The sequence below is a fragment of the Amphiprion ocellaris genome, chromosome 8, assembly GCF_022539595.1.
Source record: "Amphiprion ocellaris isolate individual 3 ecotype Okinawa chromosome 8, ASM2253959v1, whole genome shotgun sequence".
Classification (NCBI taxonomy): domain Eukaryota; kingdom Metazoa; phylum Chordata; class Actinopteri; family Pomacentridae; genus Amphiprion; species Amphiprion ocellaris.
Genome location: NC_072773.1, coordinates 26,511,101 through 26,530,747, shown reverse-complemented (window position 1 = coordinate 26,530,747; position 19,647 = coordinate 26,511,101). Strand labels below are relative to the sequence as shown.

General features: G+C 39.9%; 1 protein-coding gene across 1 annotated transcript; it reads right to left on the bottom strand.

Annotated features, from left to right (window-relative positions):
- Positions 1-399: 399 nt before the first annotated feature.
- Positions 400-15,655, bottom strand: slc6a6a (solute carrier family 6 member 6a). The gene is made up of 14 exons (XM_023298683.3): positions 15,501-15,655; positions 13,310-13,539; positions 13,085-13,219; positions 10,729-10,963; positions 9,978-10,110; positions 9,167-9,301; positions 8,768-8,871; positions 8,502-8,626; positions 6,893-7,005; positions 5,647-5,784; positions 5,117-5,219; positions 3,907-4,007; positions 3,595-3,765; positions 400-2,172 (listed from the first exon to the last, which is right to left on the bottom strand). The coding sequence occupies exons 1-14, from the start codon at positions 15,509-15,511 to the stop codon at positions 2,017-2,019; spliced, it is 1,890 nt and encodes a 629-aa protein (XP_023154451.1). The 5' UTR covers positions 15,512-15,655; the 3' UTR covers positions 400-2,016.
- Between the last annotated feature and the right edge of the window lie 3,992 nt (positions 15,656-19,647).

The window sequence follows — 19,647 nt, the reverse complement described above, 5'->3', positions numbered from 1 at the left end:
ATTATGGTTAGTAATATCATAGTGTGTAAGTTTTGAATTTGTCATTTATACTGATTATTTCAGCCACATAAATTTGGCAATCCGACATATATTGAAGCTAAGAAATACACTCAGTGGCTACTTTACTGGATACGTATGTGCTATGTAATGCAATCCAATACAGCTGCCCTGTCATTACATCTATCTTTATACATTATAGGTCTCATGAATAGCAAGTACAGTAGACTTTATGGCAGAAAATATGTACTGGATTGCATTTAACTGTGCAAGTGTTACTAATAAAGCATATATAGTTCATAGTGTCAGATGTACAGATGGAAGTTTTTCCACTTGGCAGGTTTATGGTGTATAAATTTCTCAGAGGCGTTCATTTAAAGATTACAAGACAGCACAAATAAATCCAAAGAAAATGATGTTTATTTAATCTATATAGAAATGATGCAATATGCATCTCAAAGGGGAAAACTGTGAGACAAATATACTTTGGTACAGTTGAATATCAGAGTAGCACAAGATTTTCATGGAGAAAGCAACACGGTACTGTGGTGGCTCCTGCACGTGCTCCCTTCAGATTTTTTTCCATTTAGCTGCGCAAGTTGCTTCATTATTATCATTGTATTCATACATTTTGAATGAGCAAAGAATGCTACTGCTTCACTGAGTATTGCACACTGACAGATGTTATCCAGGCTCACAATAATTGATATTTAGAAAACACATCGGTGAGCTTTCAGCAAAGTAAAGAATCAGTGATGGTGTTCAGATGATGCACAGTATAAAATTGTTACAAAAAGGCATATGTGATTTACAAACATTTCAAATTCTACAATACAAATATAACCAAACATTAGAAGCTAGAATCCAGTGGTAGTTCTGCAGAGCGCGCCTGCTACTGAAATGAGCACAATGGAGAGAGCTGTCAGTGATGTTTTTACTTTGTAAGTGATGTTCTCACAGATCCGACAAGTAATTATAAATCAGAATATTTGATTTTCAGAGTTCTACTCTATTTTGCCATTTTTTTCTAGCAAAGAGACAACTAGATACTGTATATCAAAGGTTTACAATATCAAAAAGTTAGAAGCTAAAAATATTTCCTCCTGAAATGTGTTGCAAATGTAACTGCAATACCTTGCAACAATAAAAACAAATACTACAATAAAGGTGAAACGACATATAAAGTGCAAAGAGAGGTTTCAATAAATGCACTGGGACTGACTATAGTAGTCACACAGGCAGTGTACAAATACTTTAAAAATGCCACTTCCCTTTTCTCCTTACTTTTTCTTTCGTAGCTGTTTTTTTCTCTTTTATTATTTTGTTTCAACTGTTTTTTTAGGATGGATATTTGTATGAATGCATTTCTCACAGTATTTGGCCAAGGCCTTGTTCAACTTGTAACGTAAAGGATGTTAAGCAAGATTAACTCTGTACACTGCATATTGCCACCTAACATGTTACGGATATGTACTCAGAGACATGTGGGTGGCTTCGCTTCCGCTGCTAGCGGAGGTACATTCATTTTCATTGTGGGATACAAAACGAGATCAGAAATTAGCTGGGGCAACAACACTGCCACAATCACGTGAGGGTCTTTAGACGTTTTCTACCTTTTTCACGGTTAATTACCCATTTAGTTTACTGAATTTATGAGAAGTTTATGAGAATTTCCTCTTTTTTTCTATTATCACCAATAAAAGCAAATTCCTCATCCCTCCGGAATCAACAGAAAGGTAGTAAACATTGAAATATTCTATCTTAAAATACTGCCTAAACTGATATCAGTGCCAACTACAGCAACAACAATTGTAACATCAACAATATCAATATAGTAAAAAAGAAAAAAAAAAAAGAAAAAAAAATTACAACAATAATATATAACTCTCTTCATAGAAATCAAACCAGAGTATCTCTAACGTGAATATACTGGACAATGTAAACCTACCATTATCAAAATTAGCAAATATGATAATAACACAGAAAGCACATCAATCTTATTCCTCTCACAGAGAGCGCTCACATCATTGTTTCTACAATGGTGTGGGTGGGCTTAATCAAGCCATTGTTCCCGTTTGGGTCCAGGGGCTGTGTCAGCTCGCTGCCCTTCAAGTTGTACTCTTTCGGGCGAGAGCTCACGCCTGACTTCGCCGGGGCTGCCACTGCTTTGATCCTCTGAGGGAAGGAGACGAGAGTTTAGATTAATGATCGTCAGAAACCGAGGCGGTTCGAGGCTCAAAATGACATCAGCAGTTGTGCATGTGCAGAAATTCAAGCCTTGTTAATCTAACACTCAGAGAGATGTTTCAATAGATGCACCACGGACTCTTCAGTATATCTGATCAACACTACTCACATTTCTGTGGGTTAAAAATGGAGCTGTTGCAGTGTTATGCAGCGGACCAAAATGGGTTTGGCAAGTTTGCATTTGAGAAAAAATAGCAGAACAGACCTTTTTCCAGTAGGAAGAAGTGAGTTTGTTGGCTGTCTGTTAATTAATGATTTCACCATTATGTGGCCACTTTTCGAGGCAGGTTGGCCGACATTAGCGATCGATAAGTGACTAGTAACTGTTGTAGGAGATTGCAGTGTTTACCTTGTGAACAGATTTGGCAGAGGCCTTAAATGGGTCATGCACAGACCTACATTGGTAGATTTGAGGGAAAACCGGGTGTCCAAATAACCGTAAGTTGTTGTAGGGTTAGTTGGATACACTTCTAAGTTTTACAAATGTAAAATTTTGTATTGTTCAATCATGATTTGCAAAAGATAGACTGCCTTCAATAACACAGCAGGTTGACGAAGGATGGTTATGTTATGAATAAATACTGTTTGCCTTCCACCAGTGTTCAGAAGTTAGGAAGGTACCAAAAATTTAGCATAAGCTGTTTCACTCAGTCACTGAATGACTAATTTTTATGCTTTGGTTTTTGTACAGATTAACCCTCTGAACCACAAAACCCACCACTGGGTTTGAAAGAAATGCTATATTTAGAAAATACCCCCCAAAAAATTTAAAAATGAGATCATTTATTTTAAACTACTCATCTCTAATGTGTAGCACCTTTGAGAAACTTAACCAAATCTAAGCTTAAAATTGTGGTTTTTAACCAAAAATCCCTTTACTCCCTTTCTAGCATCTTTTTTTTTAACGTTACTGAAAAAGAAACTATTTACAGTAACCAGAGTCTGTAAAAAACAAAGAAACTTAACCTTCTTCCTTGCAACTGAGATGTCATTAATGACTCTGCTGCAAAAATTTAGGGGCTTCTCTGAACTGCAGGCTGTGTGGGAAATTATGGACATGTTGTTTCCTATTTTTTCAATTTCTGTGAAATAAATACTCAAACAGTGGTGCAGGGCTTTATATTTCAGTAACAAATGAGCCAACAGAAAATGCAACCGAAGAAAGAAACACCCATAAACTCACCCATAAAGCCAGGAGATCTGTTTCCCATGTGTTTCTAGTATTAATGCTAAACTATGCTAACCTCTTCTGGACTCCTGTGTCGTATTTTGGGTACAGACACGCGATACTGATCTTCTCACCTAAATCTGAGCAAGATAGCTTCAAATAAAAACAGAATGTTAGCTCACCTCGATTAGAGGTCCCTCAGACTGTAAGATCTTGATGACCATCACCATTGGGATGCAGATCATGGAGGTCAGGGCCAAACACCAGCCCAGACCGATGGCCCAGTCAGGGTACTCATACACTTTGTTGTAGGTCAAGGGCTTGTACTTCACCAGGGAGAAGACAAAGCAGCCCTGGAAAACAAACACGTGCTGCATTTAGTTCTGAACTCTGCAGCTTCCTGTGACCTTGAAAGTTCATTGACATTTGTCACATGTCAGCAATGACAGTATCTCCAAACTCTCCAGTACAATAAAGTGACACTGATCTCTTACCATGCAGAGGACAGGAGTGATTATGGTCCAGCTCCATTTCATCCAAGGGTTTGGTCTGTAGCCAATCATATCTTCAACTGCGTCATAGAAATTATCAACTCCTATACAACACAAACAGAATAAAGAATAATGTGAGTACATAAAATAATTTTCTACTCATGAATACTGCACTTAAAGCACTATCCGTTTCACTGCACACGTGGCATTGTTTCAAATAGTAGAATGACCTTGAATTACCAGTGGAAATAAGCCGGTTTATGAGCCCTTATCTTTATTGTTTGTCATAAACTGAAGCGTTTATTTCCAATATCTCGTTTATATACAGTATAAACAGTCTTGACTTTGGCTGTTGTAACTATCTTAGTAGGTTATCATTCATCTTACCTGACTGACTGTTGATAGTAGTTGTTTGATGGGATGTGTGTTTATTGACTTGTGCATGACGTGTGTTGCTGTACTCTACCAACTTTATGGGGGTTAGTTGTTTTTTTTGCAGTTATTGCATCCATTGTCAGAGGCTGATATGTTTATGACCACTAAACATGTAAAACTAAAACTAACAAAAAAAGTTATGTTCCTTTCTCATATTGTTCATATTAAGTTTGCCCGCTTCTACATACCAACGACTGCCAAAGGTTAATGAGTATTTTAGTATTTAGTTTGGTCCAATACTCCAAAATGAACATGAAAACATGACAAGGTTAAACCAATTTAAAATGGAGCCCATAACTTGAACATGGTTAAAATTTTACATTTGAGTTTACATTTGAGTTTAAGTTTCTTTGCTGCGTTACCACATATATTAAGAATCTTGTTTACAGAAAAAAACTAAAATGGGATGCTGAGACAGAGCCTCCATTATCGACCAACAAATAAAAGCCATAAAGAAGAGTTTCTGTGTGGCATCAGTAGGGGCGATGCAGTGTCGCTTTGATTCCACTTACAATTTGTCCCTAGGGTCTTCCTTCGTTAATAACGGTAGGGTGTTATCTGGTGGGAGGCAACTCAGTAGCCAATCAGAATCTAGCATTGGCCCAACTCCATCCCCAACACCCCTCAACCTCAACACACCCTTGCAGTTAAACTTATTTACAACTGCCGTGTAAAAAATCCACAAGGATGCCTTTGTTACAACAATCATTTGGGCCTTTTTGCCCACCTCTTCTGGACCAGTGCTTACAGAAACCTATTACATATAGAGTCCACTTACCATAAACCCAGGCTACAGCAATGCATTCAAAGAATGCAACCCACAAAAGGCACACACCACTGGCTGCATAGTAGTCGAAGAGTTGAAACACATACATGCCACCCTGGAAAAAGAAAAGACAGAAAGCGGCATTAATTATCTCTCTGATGTGTGTGGCAAGAAAGAAAGTCACAGAGATAAAAGAGGGCATTGAAGCAGGGTGGGCAGAGATGTTGAAAGCAAGAAACAAGAATGCTGGCAGCCAACCAATAGAGGCAGAGTTCAACAGGTGCTGAGACGTCACTGGAGCGCAGCTAACTGCTAAACGGAAAACGGCATTCCAAATTGTTCCATTCAGACATGCAAGATGTGAGTGGTGAATGTGGTAGGAAGCCATATTTGGTTGTGACAATGCAGCAGCAGACAGGCATGTGGAAAATCTGTGGCGTTATCTCTGCTGTCGATCCGAATGCACAGGGTCTCTTTTCCTTTTCTAAACAGGATAAGCAGCTGAAGGTTCGGTGGATAAAGTGACTTGTCAGTGAACTTACTTTCGTTACCATGGCGAGTCCCAGGAGATAGCTTATGAAACACATCACAGCTATGAAGATCTCACGCCGGTAACCCTTCCTGAGGAGGTCTGGATACAGATCCACAATGGAGGTGATCTGGCCTTCCACTTCAACAAACTGTGGAGACAAAAGCAACTATTAACTTCTCGGAGGAATAAAAAAATTCTCTTTCTGTGTGCAAGCAGCTCTTGTTTTGCCTCTACAAACCAGTGATTAGAGAATGAGAGCTGTCTTTGTTGGGCTGTAATGAGAATTGAAACAAGGCTCCTCTCTGCAACACTGGTTTGTAGCTACCAAGACAGAACAGAAAGAAAACAACAGTGAATCAGTGTCTCAGTGTTCTTGTCTGTGTAGCTCTTTTGCGTCTCCCCTTTGCCTCATAAACTCCATAATGTCATAACAAAATTATGAATTTCCCCCTATTTATCGAATCCAGTGTCTTCAAGCACCAAGAACATGCTTCTTTGTTGCACAACAAAAACCCCTTACATAACGGTGGCATGTATGTGTGAGCGATGTTAACAATATATAGCATTCAGGGCCACAAATGTGCATGAAGTTTATGGTCAAAATGCACCCACACACACAGACGCACACACAGAGACTGGCACCATTTCTCCTGTGGAAATAGCTGCACTTGCAGAAGTATTTAAATGTACTCAAATTTAGAGCCTCGTCCTGATCTCGCAGTTGGCTGATACAAGTAGCTGGCCATGTGTAGGACTGAGTTAGCACAGGAGTAGAATTACACTTGGAGGCAGGAAATGTGATATAGCTGTAGAATCCCTCAGGCATACACTTGTGTTTTGTCTACTTAGATTATCTTGTCTTAATCAAAGTTCTGCCTCGTATCAAAGCTAGATGGCTTGAATGCAAGATACTATAATGGCTTCTATTGAGAGAATGTTTGTCAAACATCCACACATTTCTAAAAATGTAATTTGTGGCATTAAAAGGGCATCAAAGGGGCTATAATCCTTACACAGTGCAATCGAGTGTGGTAGTAAAATCCCTTTGTGGGAACAGGTTGCTTTTCTTGTCTGTCAGTTATCTGATACCCTGGAGATGGTGGATATGCATCAGAGTGACACTAAATGTGTTTTACACATTGGGGCTGGCAAGAGCCAACAAACCCATGGGAGCTGGGAGGTGCCTGTCTGAAATGAATGGGCAAAACACCAAAGAACTATTCTGTACATAGCTTGACGCTTGTGAAAACACTGACCTGGCTGTCGAGGCCCAGAAGCAGCAGCATGATAAAGAAGAGGATGGCCCACAGGGTTGGCAGCGGCATCATGGACACAGCTTTAGGGTAGGCGATGAAGGCCAAGCCGGGACCTGGAATAAGAACAGAGTGGGGATGGGGAGAAGGGACGGAGGACAGAGTTAACATTTCTATCTGGTTTCAGCTTGGACGACACAATGTTAGGGGATCGGAAAAAATAAGGCGAACGCTAAGCTAAGGAAGCTAACAAAATCTGACAGGAAATATATTCTAATGTGGCCAACAACACAGATATGTAACAAATCGAACTGGACGTAATATATATTTATGCTTTGTTGGCCATAATTATTAAAATTCTCCTTAGAGGAGTTTTTCATTAACGGTCCAGTATGTGCGGGACAAACATCAACAACTATATTCAACTGTGCATATTGTGGCTTTTAAGCTGTAAATATTGCACAACTATGCACAACTTATATCATAATCAAACTACTCTACTGTGCATATTTATAGGTTCTATTTATCCTGACATACCATAGCACATAGTTACATCCCGGTATTTCCTTTACACCTTAATTGGCCTGCTATTCACTCTGAGCTAATTTATCTTTACAAATTTCTATATGTACTTATTGCCTGTAAGATGCTACACTGCATGTTGGTACTTACTGCTATAACAACAAAGCTGAATCTAATCTATCCTAATCTAAACAAAGCAGACATGGAACTTAACAAAGCCATGAACCAACAGTAAATATATGTATATAGTAAGAGCATTACATACAGAAAAATAGCAATCACATTACAAGTAGGGCCTCAACTGAACAGCTGAATGAAATGCAAGACATTTGTCTAAAAAAAAGGAAAAAAAAGAAAAATATGCTTTCATTAATTATATTTAGTTGTATTTTCATGTACATTATAACATGCCATCACAGAATTACTGTAGTAGTTCTATTTCATATGATTATATTCAAGATAGTTTAATTTTAACTGAAAAGAGCAGGCATGCTGAAAGAAGACACATCTCCTTCAAAGTCCACATAGAAGATAAAAGAAGACAGAAACAGAACCGGTGGCGTCCACCTCAGGAGATCCACAGCTTGTTAACAGAACTGGGTTTACAGTGCAGTGCTGCTGGTCAGAAATATCACCTCAGGGTGCCAGTGCACATACAGTAAAGTACATACAGTGGAGTGCCAATCTTCTTAGTAATGTCCCCCTGGTCAGAAAGATGTAAAGCTACTGAATGACAGGAGCAGGTTGAATGTGGGACACCAGTGAACACCTGTAATAATGATGATGGACCAATACAGGAGCTCTTTGACGCCACAGTTCATTGTGTCATTAAAAAACACAATTCACTGTAATCTGTCCTCAGAAAACTGGGAACATGTTTCGCACTGAAAAGCAACAATTCTGTTTCTTTGAGGCTTTTATTCAAGGAGTGTGCAATTGCCGATACCGCTACATTTCAGCGTCATATTTTCCGAGACTTTGACAAATTACTTTTTTTTCTTGTTTAAATTTGGCTTTAAGTTTCCAATTATCTTTTTTTTTTGGCAGCAGCGCCCACCATCACTGCAGCCAGCACCTTGGACCCTCGTACCTGACTCTGCCACATCGGCAATGTCCACCCCTTGTTCTTGTGCCATGAAGCCCAGGACGGAAAATATTGCGAAGCCAGACACAAAACTGGTACCGCTGTTGAGGCCTCCCAGCAGCAAACAGTCCCTATGTCACACATATGTCATGGAGGGTGTTAATGAACACAGGTGGAACCGAAGTTCCCATTTTCTTTTCACGCAACCGTCTCTGACACGAGTTGCTGTCACTACTACAGTCCCACTGCCCCCCGCCGGGAACGCAACTCACCTGTAGCAGTTGTATTTGTATTTGTTGTAGCTCCCCAGTGACGTCATGGCGCCCAAGCAAATGGCATAAGAGAAGAAAATCTGCGTTCCTGCGTCAATCCACACCTGAGGAGACCAAAGTGATCGCTGACGTTCAGTGTTTTGCAAATTGGATGAGGTCAAATACTTATATTTATAACAATAATAATAATTCTTTTGAATGATGCAAGTCACTAGCATTTATGCTAAGCTAAGCTAAAAGGTTTCTGTCTGTAGTTTCTTATAAAGTTCAGAGTTGAATTCAACTCTCAGCAAAAAAATGTCCTACTGTTCCTTTAACGCCTTGAGACAGAAATATTACAGCTATAAGTTGGGAGTTAACGCTGGGATCTATAACAGTTGAACGGGGTTCTGATCCTACCTCCGGATCCTTCAGGCGGGTCAGGTCAGGGTAAAGGTAGAATTTGATCCCTTCAGATGCCCCTGGCAGGGTCACACCACGTACCAGCAGTACGATCAGCATCACAAATGGGAAAGTCGCTGTTATGTACACCACCTAGACAGGACAAGGGAATTACCATCACGGTCCAACAGTTACAGGCTTATTACTCATCACTGGTGAAGTATAATGGGAGAAACACTCCTTTCTTTTAAGTTCACATTTCTATCATATTTTTCCAGTTGAAGGACAAAAGAAACATTGTTCTTATTTCCCTCCACACAAAGTGTTTCCAGAGAAATGCAGACGCTCTGTGATGCACGTCCAATGGAGCAGGACACAGCTACACGATATACAAACTTTTGACTTCCTGAGTTGCTATCTGGTTAAAGATTAGATTATTTTAAAGTACATCGGCCACAATAATGACCTGTACAATAAGTACAAAATAATAAACCCACATATAGATCTTAATAGAGTTAATCATTTTCCTCTCAGGGTTGCTTGCGTTGGCTCTGACCCAATTTCTGTCCTGCTAAGAGAAACAAAAGACAGGGCTAAGGAGCGGCAGTCAACTGTTTACAGCCGACAGTGAGTCTGGCCAAGAAGCAACTTCCAGGACAACTTGGAGGCTTGTGTCTCTAAATCAACTATATTAACCGTGTTTCCAAGCATGCAGCTTTTCTCTGAGCAACAGTGTTTTGTCACTGGCCAGTCAGGGTAAAAAAGCAAAGGCCCAACAGCATCCAGGCAACACAATAAGTACAGGATGTGCCTACTCCTCAGCACTCACTTTCCCAGTGGACTTGACTCCCTTCCAGATACAGAAAAAGCAGATAACCCACACAGCCAGGAGACACAGGGCTAAGTCCCACTTCAGGGGCCCTATGTCCTCGATCCCAGTGGAGATGCTCAGGACGTTGCGTCTGCAGAAGAAACAGGGGAGCATGTCAGGTTAACAGCAGTGTGTGAAGTAGGCGAGGTTATCTTTTACACTTTCATTAATAAGACAGGATGTAGGTCATGTGCCAACTACACAATGTGAACACTAGAGACTAATTAAAAGGACAATAAAGATACCAAAGCGGCACATGACTTGGCCTTTCTGTGCTGTTCAGCTGCTCTCGCCTGCCAAAAATCTGAATATTAAGCTGGTAAGTTAATTTCTTTGGAAAAGTGTTGAAGCTGGAGCCATTAAGTGCTTTTAATACTTCATAAACACTTTATATTCAAAACTATTTGTTGATTCTAACATTACACAAAGCCAATGGATGTTTAAAAAAAATAAAAAAGGAACTCTGGTGGTTGGTGTTCCAGTCTAATTTGAACTTAAGTCAAACTTTGAACTGCATTTACCATGCCAAAACTGCAATACAAATAATGTTCAATACAGACTAGTGGAGAACGGCTTTGTGAAAGTAAACAGCTTCTTTGCAGGGATTGCACCTCTTCAAACACATTTACGCATGCAAGACAAAAAAAATCAGTGTTGCTTTGTGTTATGTTCACATGTATGAGTGGATATGCTTTCAATGAATACTCACTCCCAGAACTCAGTGACAGGGGAGGTAAAGTTGGTAATATTGGCTGCCAGCCAAAGGGTCTTGTTCTTGCGGACTGTGTCCTCTATACAGTGCTCTGTGTTCCAGGGCTGCTTGCATTTTGCCCAGGGGAGCTCAGGCTGAAAGCACTGAAACAGGTAGTAGAGACCCCAGGCCAAAATCACGATGTAGTAGATGTTCAGTAGAGATACGATCACGATAGAGGCATAGCCAATACCTGCAGACAAAACAAGAGGGATGGCAGATTTTAAAGATATTACCCTAATCAGCATTTCTTTTACAATTTAGCTTTTGCTGGTTTTAGAGCTTTGCTTAAACCTGAAATTACATATTTTATAACGACGGGTAGTTGGGAACACAACATTAACATACAGTGTCATTACCCTCTAAGCTTATATGGCCAACTTATTTACGTGTCCAGTTAACCAGTTAGACATCCAGCAGATAGAAACATTGTCAATCACGTTTATGGCCACATGATGAATGTGAGTCCAGTATTTGCTCTGCTTTTTGCTCTGTTTTTGGTCTCCACCAGCAACTACTGCTACTCAAAGCTCCACTTTCTTCCACAGCTAGTCGCTTACTGTGTCTGCCAGTTGTTTGATGCTGTTTGCTGTAACCAAAAACACCTCTGACAAGCGCAGCGAGAGTGAACCAGTGAGCTGAAAGTCACTATAAAGCTGTGCAGCGCTGAGATGAACTGCAGAGTTCATCCTTGTATATGCAATTGCTCATTTGATCCATTGTTACTATAAAAACTATTCATTATAGCCACTTTCATCTTAGCGCAGGGATGTAGAAGTGTACTCCCTGGCGTCATCACTGTTGGGCGCAGTAGCAGGTCCACGGAGTACATTTCTGACCACAACTAACCACACCCAGTAATGACATTGAGCGTGATCATAGGTTTTAAAAGCAGGCTATTGCTAATACATAGCTAACAACTCACTCAAAGTAGGGGGTAAATTTCTCAAGCTTGACTCGATGGTGACTATCTACTATTATAATGTCCTTCATGTTTTTACGCTATTTTTAGATGACTTTGCCCCAAACCTGGACACAGAAATCCCCGGTACTCTTCCACTCCTCTGGTGTATTTTTAAACTTATCATCTCAGTCGCCCCCACCTCCTCATTCTCACATTCCAAATGCAAACTGATAGACAGTCAATGCTGTGACAGGTGTGTATGTGTGTGTGTGTTTGCTCGACTTGTGCGTCGGTGACCAGTGAGCAAAGCCAACAGATTCACTGTGTGATAGAAACACGTGGAGGTGTTGGGGAACAAAAGAAGGGGGGAGATTTTTGTGATTGGAGCCACTTGTGGACTTTCTCTGCTGTGCCAGACGCTGCGGCAGATGGACAGACAGCAGCCTCAGCGTTCTTTTGAATGGCGGGGATCATGGGCAGCTGCTAGAGATCCATTGCCACACAGTTTCCTCTCTTTTCATGTGACGTCCCTCGTGTGAACATGAGTAAGGGCGTCGCGGCAGCTGCTGAGGGTGCGGTGCCTCAGTGCTTGTCTACAGCTGTCACTCAAAAGTACAGAGCTGCACGTAAGAGCAGCGAGAGGCCGGAGGGTATCAGTAGCTCACAGTGGGGCTTAAGACAAGAAACCGGTGGCAGAAAGAGACTGACAGGACACATACGTTATTTATAATCTCCAATGAGCTAAAAGAAATGCATCCACACTGCAGCTCCATGTCAACAAAATATCTTTTCGTGTAAACCTGCTGCATGAGACTGTACCCATTGCTAGGCAACTTACTTTTTTTTCCTCATGGTCTGTTTCCATGGCAACCAAGAACTCATCAGTCCATTATACACACTTAAATCTGAAATCCAAGGATGACTGTGTGTTTTAAAGGCCCTTCAAGCATGCAGTGTTAGTACTTGTTTATTTATGTTTGCTTAAATGCGTGCGTGCAAGTATGTACATGTGTGTAACCTCTGGCTGGAGTTGACCCCCAATTCAAGTTTTTTTTTTTTAAAAAACTGTCACTCAACCTCCATTATCCTCCATGCTGAGTAATTTCATATTTAACTCCTGCCTCGCTTTGCCATGTGAGGTCATTTACAAAACACAAAGCAGACTAATTAAGTCAGACGGGTCCAGTTACACCAAGAGAGAAGAGGAGGGGACACTTCTAGGAGGACGTAATATCAGAATGACGAATACTGGAAAAGGAAATCAGGGCAGAAACCTTGTTCAGACAAATGAGGCTTTTACTCAGCGTTAAATATTAAATGATCTAGTCGGGGACGATTTGTGCTGTGATGCATAGTTTCTATTCGTCTTTCTGTGGGTGAAGATGTGTGCGTTTAGGTGTTTGGACTGACCAGTGAAAATGGGGCAGAGTTTGCCCCAGCAGGTGATCCCTCCCTCAGAGGTGTACTGGCCCAGCGCGACCTCCAGGAAGAAGACCGGCAGGCCACCTCCGAACAGGAAGATGAAGTAGGGGATGAGAAATGCACCTGAGAATAGGAATCAGTTCAGAGTAAGACCATTTTTTCCACCACTGTTTGGCATAACATTCTTCCATCTGTTGTGCATCTGCTGCCTACCTCCACCGTTTTTATAGCAAAGATAAGGAAAGCGCCAGACGTTTCCTAATCCGACAAAGCCTCCGGCCACGGACAGGACAAAGTCGAGCTTACTGGCCCACTTCTCCCTCTGAGGAGCCTTGCCTTCGGCCTCGTCTTCGGGCCGCGTGCCGGGGCTCTTCCCTGGCGAAGGTTTCAGGGTGTCCTTGTGAAAGTCCTTCAGGCATTGAAGCTTCTCTTTTTGTGCCATGCTGTGAATGGCAACAAGAAAAAGCCCATGTAAGATAGAGAGACAAGGAGACACACAGGCAGAGGTGAGAGGGATAACACAGAGATAGGGAGGAGCATTAGGGAGATAATGCTGTGGCCTGACTCTGTGTACAGCTTGCTGTGTGAGCACATGATATACAGTACAATGCTGTTAATCTTGCTAATCTGAACAAGTGATGCATGGAGGTCATTCAGATTGAGGAAATGTTTGGGGAGCTGATTCGCATTGGAACTGGGAGCAGGAGTGAATTAGAAAGTGGCATTATTGTTTGTCCAAGCCCTTGTGCAAGAGAAGAAATACAAGCTAACAAGGAATATGAAACATCGGTGTAACAGAATGCGACACAAATCTCTATTTGAAGAGAATATTTTCATCTTACGCAAAAAACTCCAGTGTTTTAGTGCTCCAACAGTATCCAAATCACAAGGTGCACATTCACCTCCCTGTTTTCCAACTTTACTCTGTCTCAGGCTGGATCTTCTGCTCACAGGGGGGCACATTGTAAACAAAGGAAAAGGAAGGGAATGTTTGGGAACAATATACGCCTTCAAGACCTCAAATGAACCCAAAGTAAGGTTTTTTCTTCTTATGCTACCGCATCAGCAACGAGTCAGTCCAACATAATCCAAATTTAGAGAGGAAGATATCCCTCTGCATTCCCAACACGCTGGCTGCTTTCAGGAAGCTTCGACAGCTTAAGTTCGCTTGAGTGTTTACACTGTAAACCGCCTTTCCAAGAAAGACAGGATTTGTTATTACGGACTGAGGTATCCTATTTCCTCGCATGAGCCAAAGGGGAGAAAAGTAACCCTAATAGGACAGGAATAACCATGTACGACATGGCACAGAATGAATATGAATTAAGCTCCCAGCTGGGATATATTAAAAACAAAACAGGGACAATGAGTAGGCTATAATTAATTTTAAAGATATGAGATCAGTTAATGTACTACTGAGAGCGGTCTTCTCTTTTTTAAGTTTGGCTCAAATAGAGAAGGAGTTAACAGAGCAACTTCAGATACTTCCCCTTAACTCTTGAGGCCACAAACTAATTTAGACTGCGTTGTTCACTGAAGCTCACACAAAAGTACATAGTGTTCAGATAAGAATCAGCTCTCCACAGAATTAATTCTTGTTCGGAGCAATTTCAGTAGAAAAATTTAAAACAGACAGTAATAAGCGGAAAATAAAATAACATCTCAGATTAGAATGACAATCATCACAGCGACCTGAGAGGTAAAAACCACTTTATACCTCTCAGAATTTTACGCTTTCAGCAGCAAACACATTAAGATCCCCTGAAAGTTCTAACATTCCTGTTGGGAACTGTGCATCTCCTCACTGCGTTAACACTGTGCACACTGTGTCCCATCATTTTCAAGGATTTCTCTCTTCCTGTTATGCATGACAAGTCAACTTGAACTGCTTTCCATTCTCAAACCTGCTTACATAACTGGATCAGTTCTTGCCCACTCCGTTTCTCATCCTCTCTCTCTCTCTCTCTCTCTCTCTCTTTATCCCTTTCCCCTCTTTTACTTTCGTCCGCTCAGCGTCTGCCTTCACCTGCCCTGCCTGGTGTTAGGAAGCTGTCAGTTCGCCAGATAAGACTTAACGCAAACTGTCCTTGGGATCCAACCCAGACGCGCTTCACGAGAAATTCCTTAATCTTATATATATATATATATGAACATGGGACTAAATCGAAACTCTTTCTTATAGGAATCACAACCGACAACTTTAAAGCCTATTTGCAATTCTTCTTCTGTGCATTTCACCTTTTAACGTGCAAAAACACTCTATAGAGATAATATTAAACAAAACATTACACTGCTTTTGATTGGACCATTTTTAAAATCCGTTTAAACAGAAAACACGATTAAACACGCACAAACCGAGTGAAATCGAGTCTCTTTCCACGGCAAAGCAATTCAGAAAACTTACATTTCCTTCATGGCTGCGACTATGTATAGCGTTCCTCTCTCTCAGCTGTCACCATTCCTCTGTACTGAATGCCTTTATGCCGACAAGGGTCACAAGAAGTGGAGCTGACAGTAGGTCCCGCCCCTTGGCTAAAGACAATTAAATCCAATGTGCAGATTGGACGCAGCCCGGCTGTGACAGACCACTCAGGTACCAACGTGGGAGACTGTAAATTTCCACTTCCACTACTCCCTGCCCACAGACATACACACAGCCAAGCGGTGGGGGGATGAGTATGTCTGTCACATACGAGCACACATTACTTCTTATTCATGTTGGAGACACAGAGGACATTTCAGAGGAGCTGCTCCTTTGCTGAGGGGGCTGAATTATAATCTGATACAAAAGGAGGAATTGAATGCAGGACTGACAGTTTTAGTACAAACGGCAGTGAAATAAATCACTTTCATAATAAGCCCCTCCACTTCCAGGCATCTTGGTGTGAAAACTATTTTTATTCCTTGCATGCGGGAAATTTGGAATCACTGTGCTCCATCCTTTCGTGACATGTGGTTTGTTATCTGGGTAATGTAAACCAGTACAGTATCAGCTGCCTAATAAGGTAAAGTGTCTCCTCTGCTTGTCCGTGGTGTGTTTAGATCCTGCTCACTGCTCTGAGAGCTCACAATGGCCGGACAAAGACTGCTGGCAGCCAACTGTCAATTCAAAACCTCAGCAGGACCCTTCAAACACTGCACACACCCTCACTTCTGACACCTTTATTTCCACAGTCATAACTCAGCATGTTTTGTCTGTCATGCATCTTTGTCAAACGCTGTCTAATTTTTTTTGCATGTGAGACCACAGGATTTGTATTTGGAAGGTAGATGCAAGCAACAGAAAGAGAGCACGATTCATGTCAGGTCATGAAGTCAAACTGAGTTCCTCTTAATAAAATCAAACCTTGTGGTGTTTGTTTAGAAATCATTGATTATTGCAGAACACCGCATCTGTATCTTATACCTTCAAGTAGCACCTTTTTCCAAGTTTTAGTTTTGTTGCATTTTGTCACCTATAATTTGATCTGAGCTTCAGCTTTAAAACTAAAGCTCACATTGTGCCGATGTGATCTACTTTGTGTTATGTTTGAAAAGCAGAATTACACAAATCCATGAAATCCAAGTGCTAAAATGTTTCTTTTTTAAATTATGATTTAGCAGAAAAACTACAACTGTATTAAGGTTTCAAAGACTGATGCATTATCTGTCAAAGTCACATTTTCACAATGAATAACAGGCAAAATATGGTGACTTCAAGTGCAAAGAGCCCAATTTATTTTCAGCACCTGCAGCTAAAAGACGTGCAGCGATCCCACAGGTTTTATCTGCTGAGAGGAGGGATTGGGGTTATTAAAGGACACATGACAATCAGTCATACACTGACCAGGGTGAAGACAGAAGTAGGTTAAGTATTTGCCACTAAGCATAAGATATAAGCTAGTAAACGTATTAGTTCATCAGTTCAGCCGTCTCCTACAGATGGGAAAAATACACATTCATCCATTCATTCATTCATCCATTCTCTCAGTGGATAACTTATAGCTGTGACAAAGTGAAGGTTCACCTGGAGCCTGCAAGAAACAAAAAAACACAGCCTGTATTTCATCACCACCTCCACATCACAAGCCACCGAGATGTCCGGACGAGCCTGAACGCATCACAGCAGCCCTCCAAAAAGCGATCAAGCAGAAACGAGGAGCGTTGCAGTCTTATCAGATATACTGTAAACACAGGAAACCAGGTTCGAAGGCCAAAACTGCGTGTGTGTTTTTTATTTTTTATAAGCAGAACATTATTTACTCAAGTTGCGCTTAAAGCAACAGCACAGGGTTTCATTTATGACGAGAAAAGAGACAAGAGCATCATGATAAAGAAAAGGCGAATGTTATGTTCCTGCAGTCAACATTAAAATGTATAAAAAGCTTAAAAGTACAGTTTAAGTACAGATTGTTTGGGTTTTCTGCCTCACATTCTCTTGGATTTAAACGTCATTGACCTAATTTTTAAAATTTATAATAGGTAAAGAAGATCAGATTACCTGTCCTCTTACTTTTACTAAGCAGCCTGATGTTCCTCGTGCAGTTTAACGCTCATTGAAACAAGTCAATCTATTTTTCATGAGACCATTGTTTTGCATGAGCTGGTGCGCGATTAATATGAGTTTGAGTGGAAAATCACCAGCTTCTCCATGCAACAGCTTCTTAAAGCGACAGCCTCCCTCCGTCCCCCTTCACCTGATTGTTCACCGCTGCTGACTGATAACAACCTCCACATGGTCTTATGGGATTTACATATTGATTTACATTGACATGCCACCTATTTGCATCGCTTTGCAAAAGCGTGAGAATGTTCACTGTAAACATCACATTTGCTAGTGAGAACTAAAAAAAAATCATCAGAAGAGTTGCATAACTCGAATTTTGGTTCCACTTTCGAATTATTTCACATTTAACATTGATTTAACAGCTTTATTGAACGTTACTGAATTATTCGTAAATGCTTAACAGTTATAACCTAGTATGGAGAATCGTTTACTTTTGGTGTGTTCACCTTATTATTTTTATTTTATTTTATTCCATTCTCTTCGGTTTAATTTCATTTTAATTGATTCTGTTTTATTTTATTTTACTTCAGTCAGATTGTAGGTCCTTAGCCCTAATATTCAAATGAATTAGGTAAATTTGTGTAATTAATAATATTTCAGGATCTTAACTTTAATATTTAATTAATCATGTAAATTTATGTAATAAATAACATTGTACAATCTTAACCCTACTATTTAAATCAGCAAGATAAATTAACATTATTAATAATATTGTGGGGTCTGAGCTAAATTAATTAAGTAAATTAATATAAATAATAATATTTCAGAATCTTAACTTTAATATTTACCTTAGTCAGGTTAATTTATAGAATAAACAATATTGTAAAATCTTAACCATACTGTTTAAATCAGCCAGGTAAATTAACATGACTAATAATATTGTGTGGTCTGAGCTTAATATTTAAATTAGTCAGGTAAATTATTATAAATAATATTGTAAGGTCTAAGCCTTAACATTAAATTCATCAGAGACAGTTATATTATTAGTAATATTGTAGAGTCTAAAGCTTATTAATTTACTGAGCCAGATGAATGTATTCAGATCCTAAGCTTAGTATTTCAATTTGTCAGAAAATTTTATATAATTATTTATTCCTTCATAACCTTAATATTTAAACTTATTAGTATTGCACAGCCAGTGTATTGGTCAGCTGATCTGCCTATAATAGGCTATCACAGACAGTATATTATAGTGTATCAGTACCAGTAGTGTTGTACTACATGTAGCGATATGAAAACGCTGTTGTAGTTTTCTTACAATACATAATACAGAAAACGACACTTGGAATACTTTACAAGTGGAATCATCACATAGTTTGTCCAGCAAAGCATGAGTTAATTAAATAGGTTTGTGAAATACATTGTTGGAAGTTAATAAACAATGACCCCATCAGTTTCTTTTTCAAAATTTGAGTTATATCTCAGATTACAATTTTCACATTTTCTTTCTGTACAAAAAAAGGTGTATCTCGAAACGGAGTGATTTTGAATGCTTGTTATATAAAGAAGATTGTTATTTTATGGGCTGAGGAAATTTTCCTACTCCTTCAGCTACATTTACAATTTAACAACTGTACCTTACCTCATCTGAAATTACCACTCTTTACACGTGGAAGTCGTATAACCACACCTCCAAACTGAGAACAAAGATTTCCACTGGCAGTTAAATAAATGACTTCCTCACCTACATTTATCATTTTACTTGGTTAATATTTCACAGTGATGATTGTGTCATGGTTTTACTGGATATCATTTATTTGTATTGCTTTAGATTATACTGTTTAAATACCTTGAATATTCTGTTACCTAAATACCTTGTTTTGAAGCTGTATTTATTCAGTTTTTTGTTGTATTGTTGTCTGTTTTGCATGTAGAAAACATCATCCATCCATCTACTGTATCCATCCATTCATCCATCCAACTAACCAGAATCGTCTGTAACAAATAAATAGTTGAAATAGTTCTCTAGATCCTCCAACACCACCACCTTCACTATAGTTTTTTC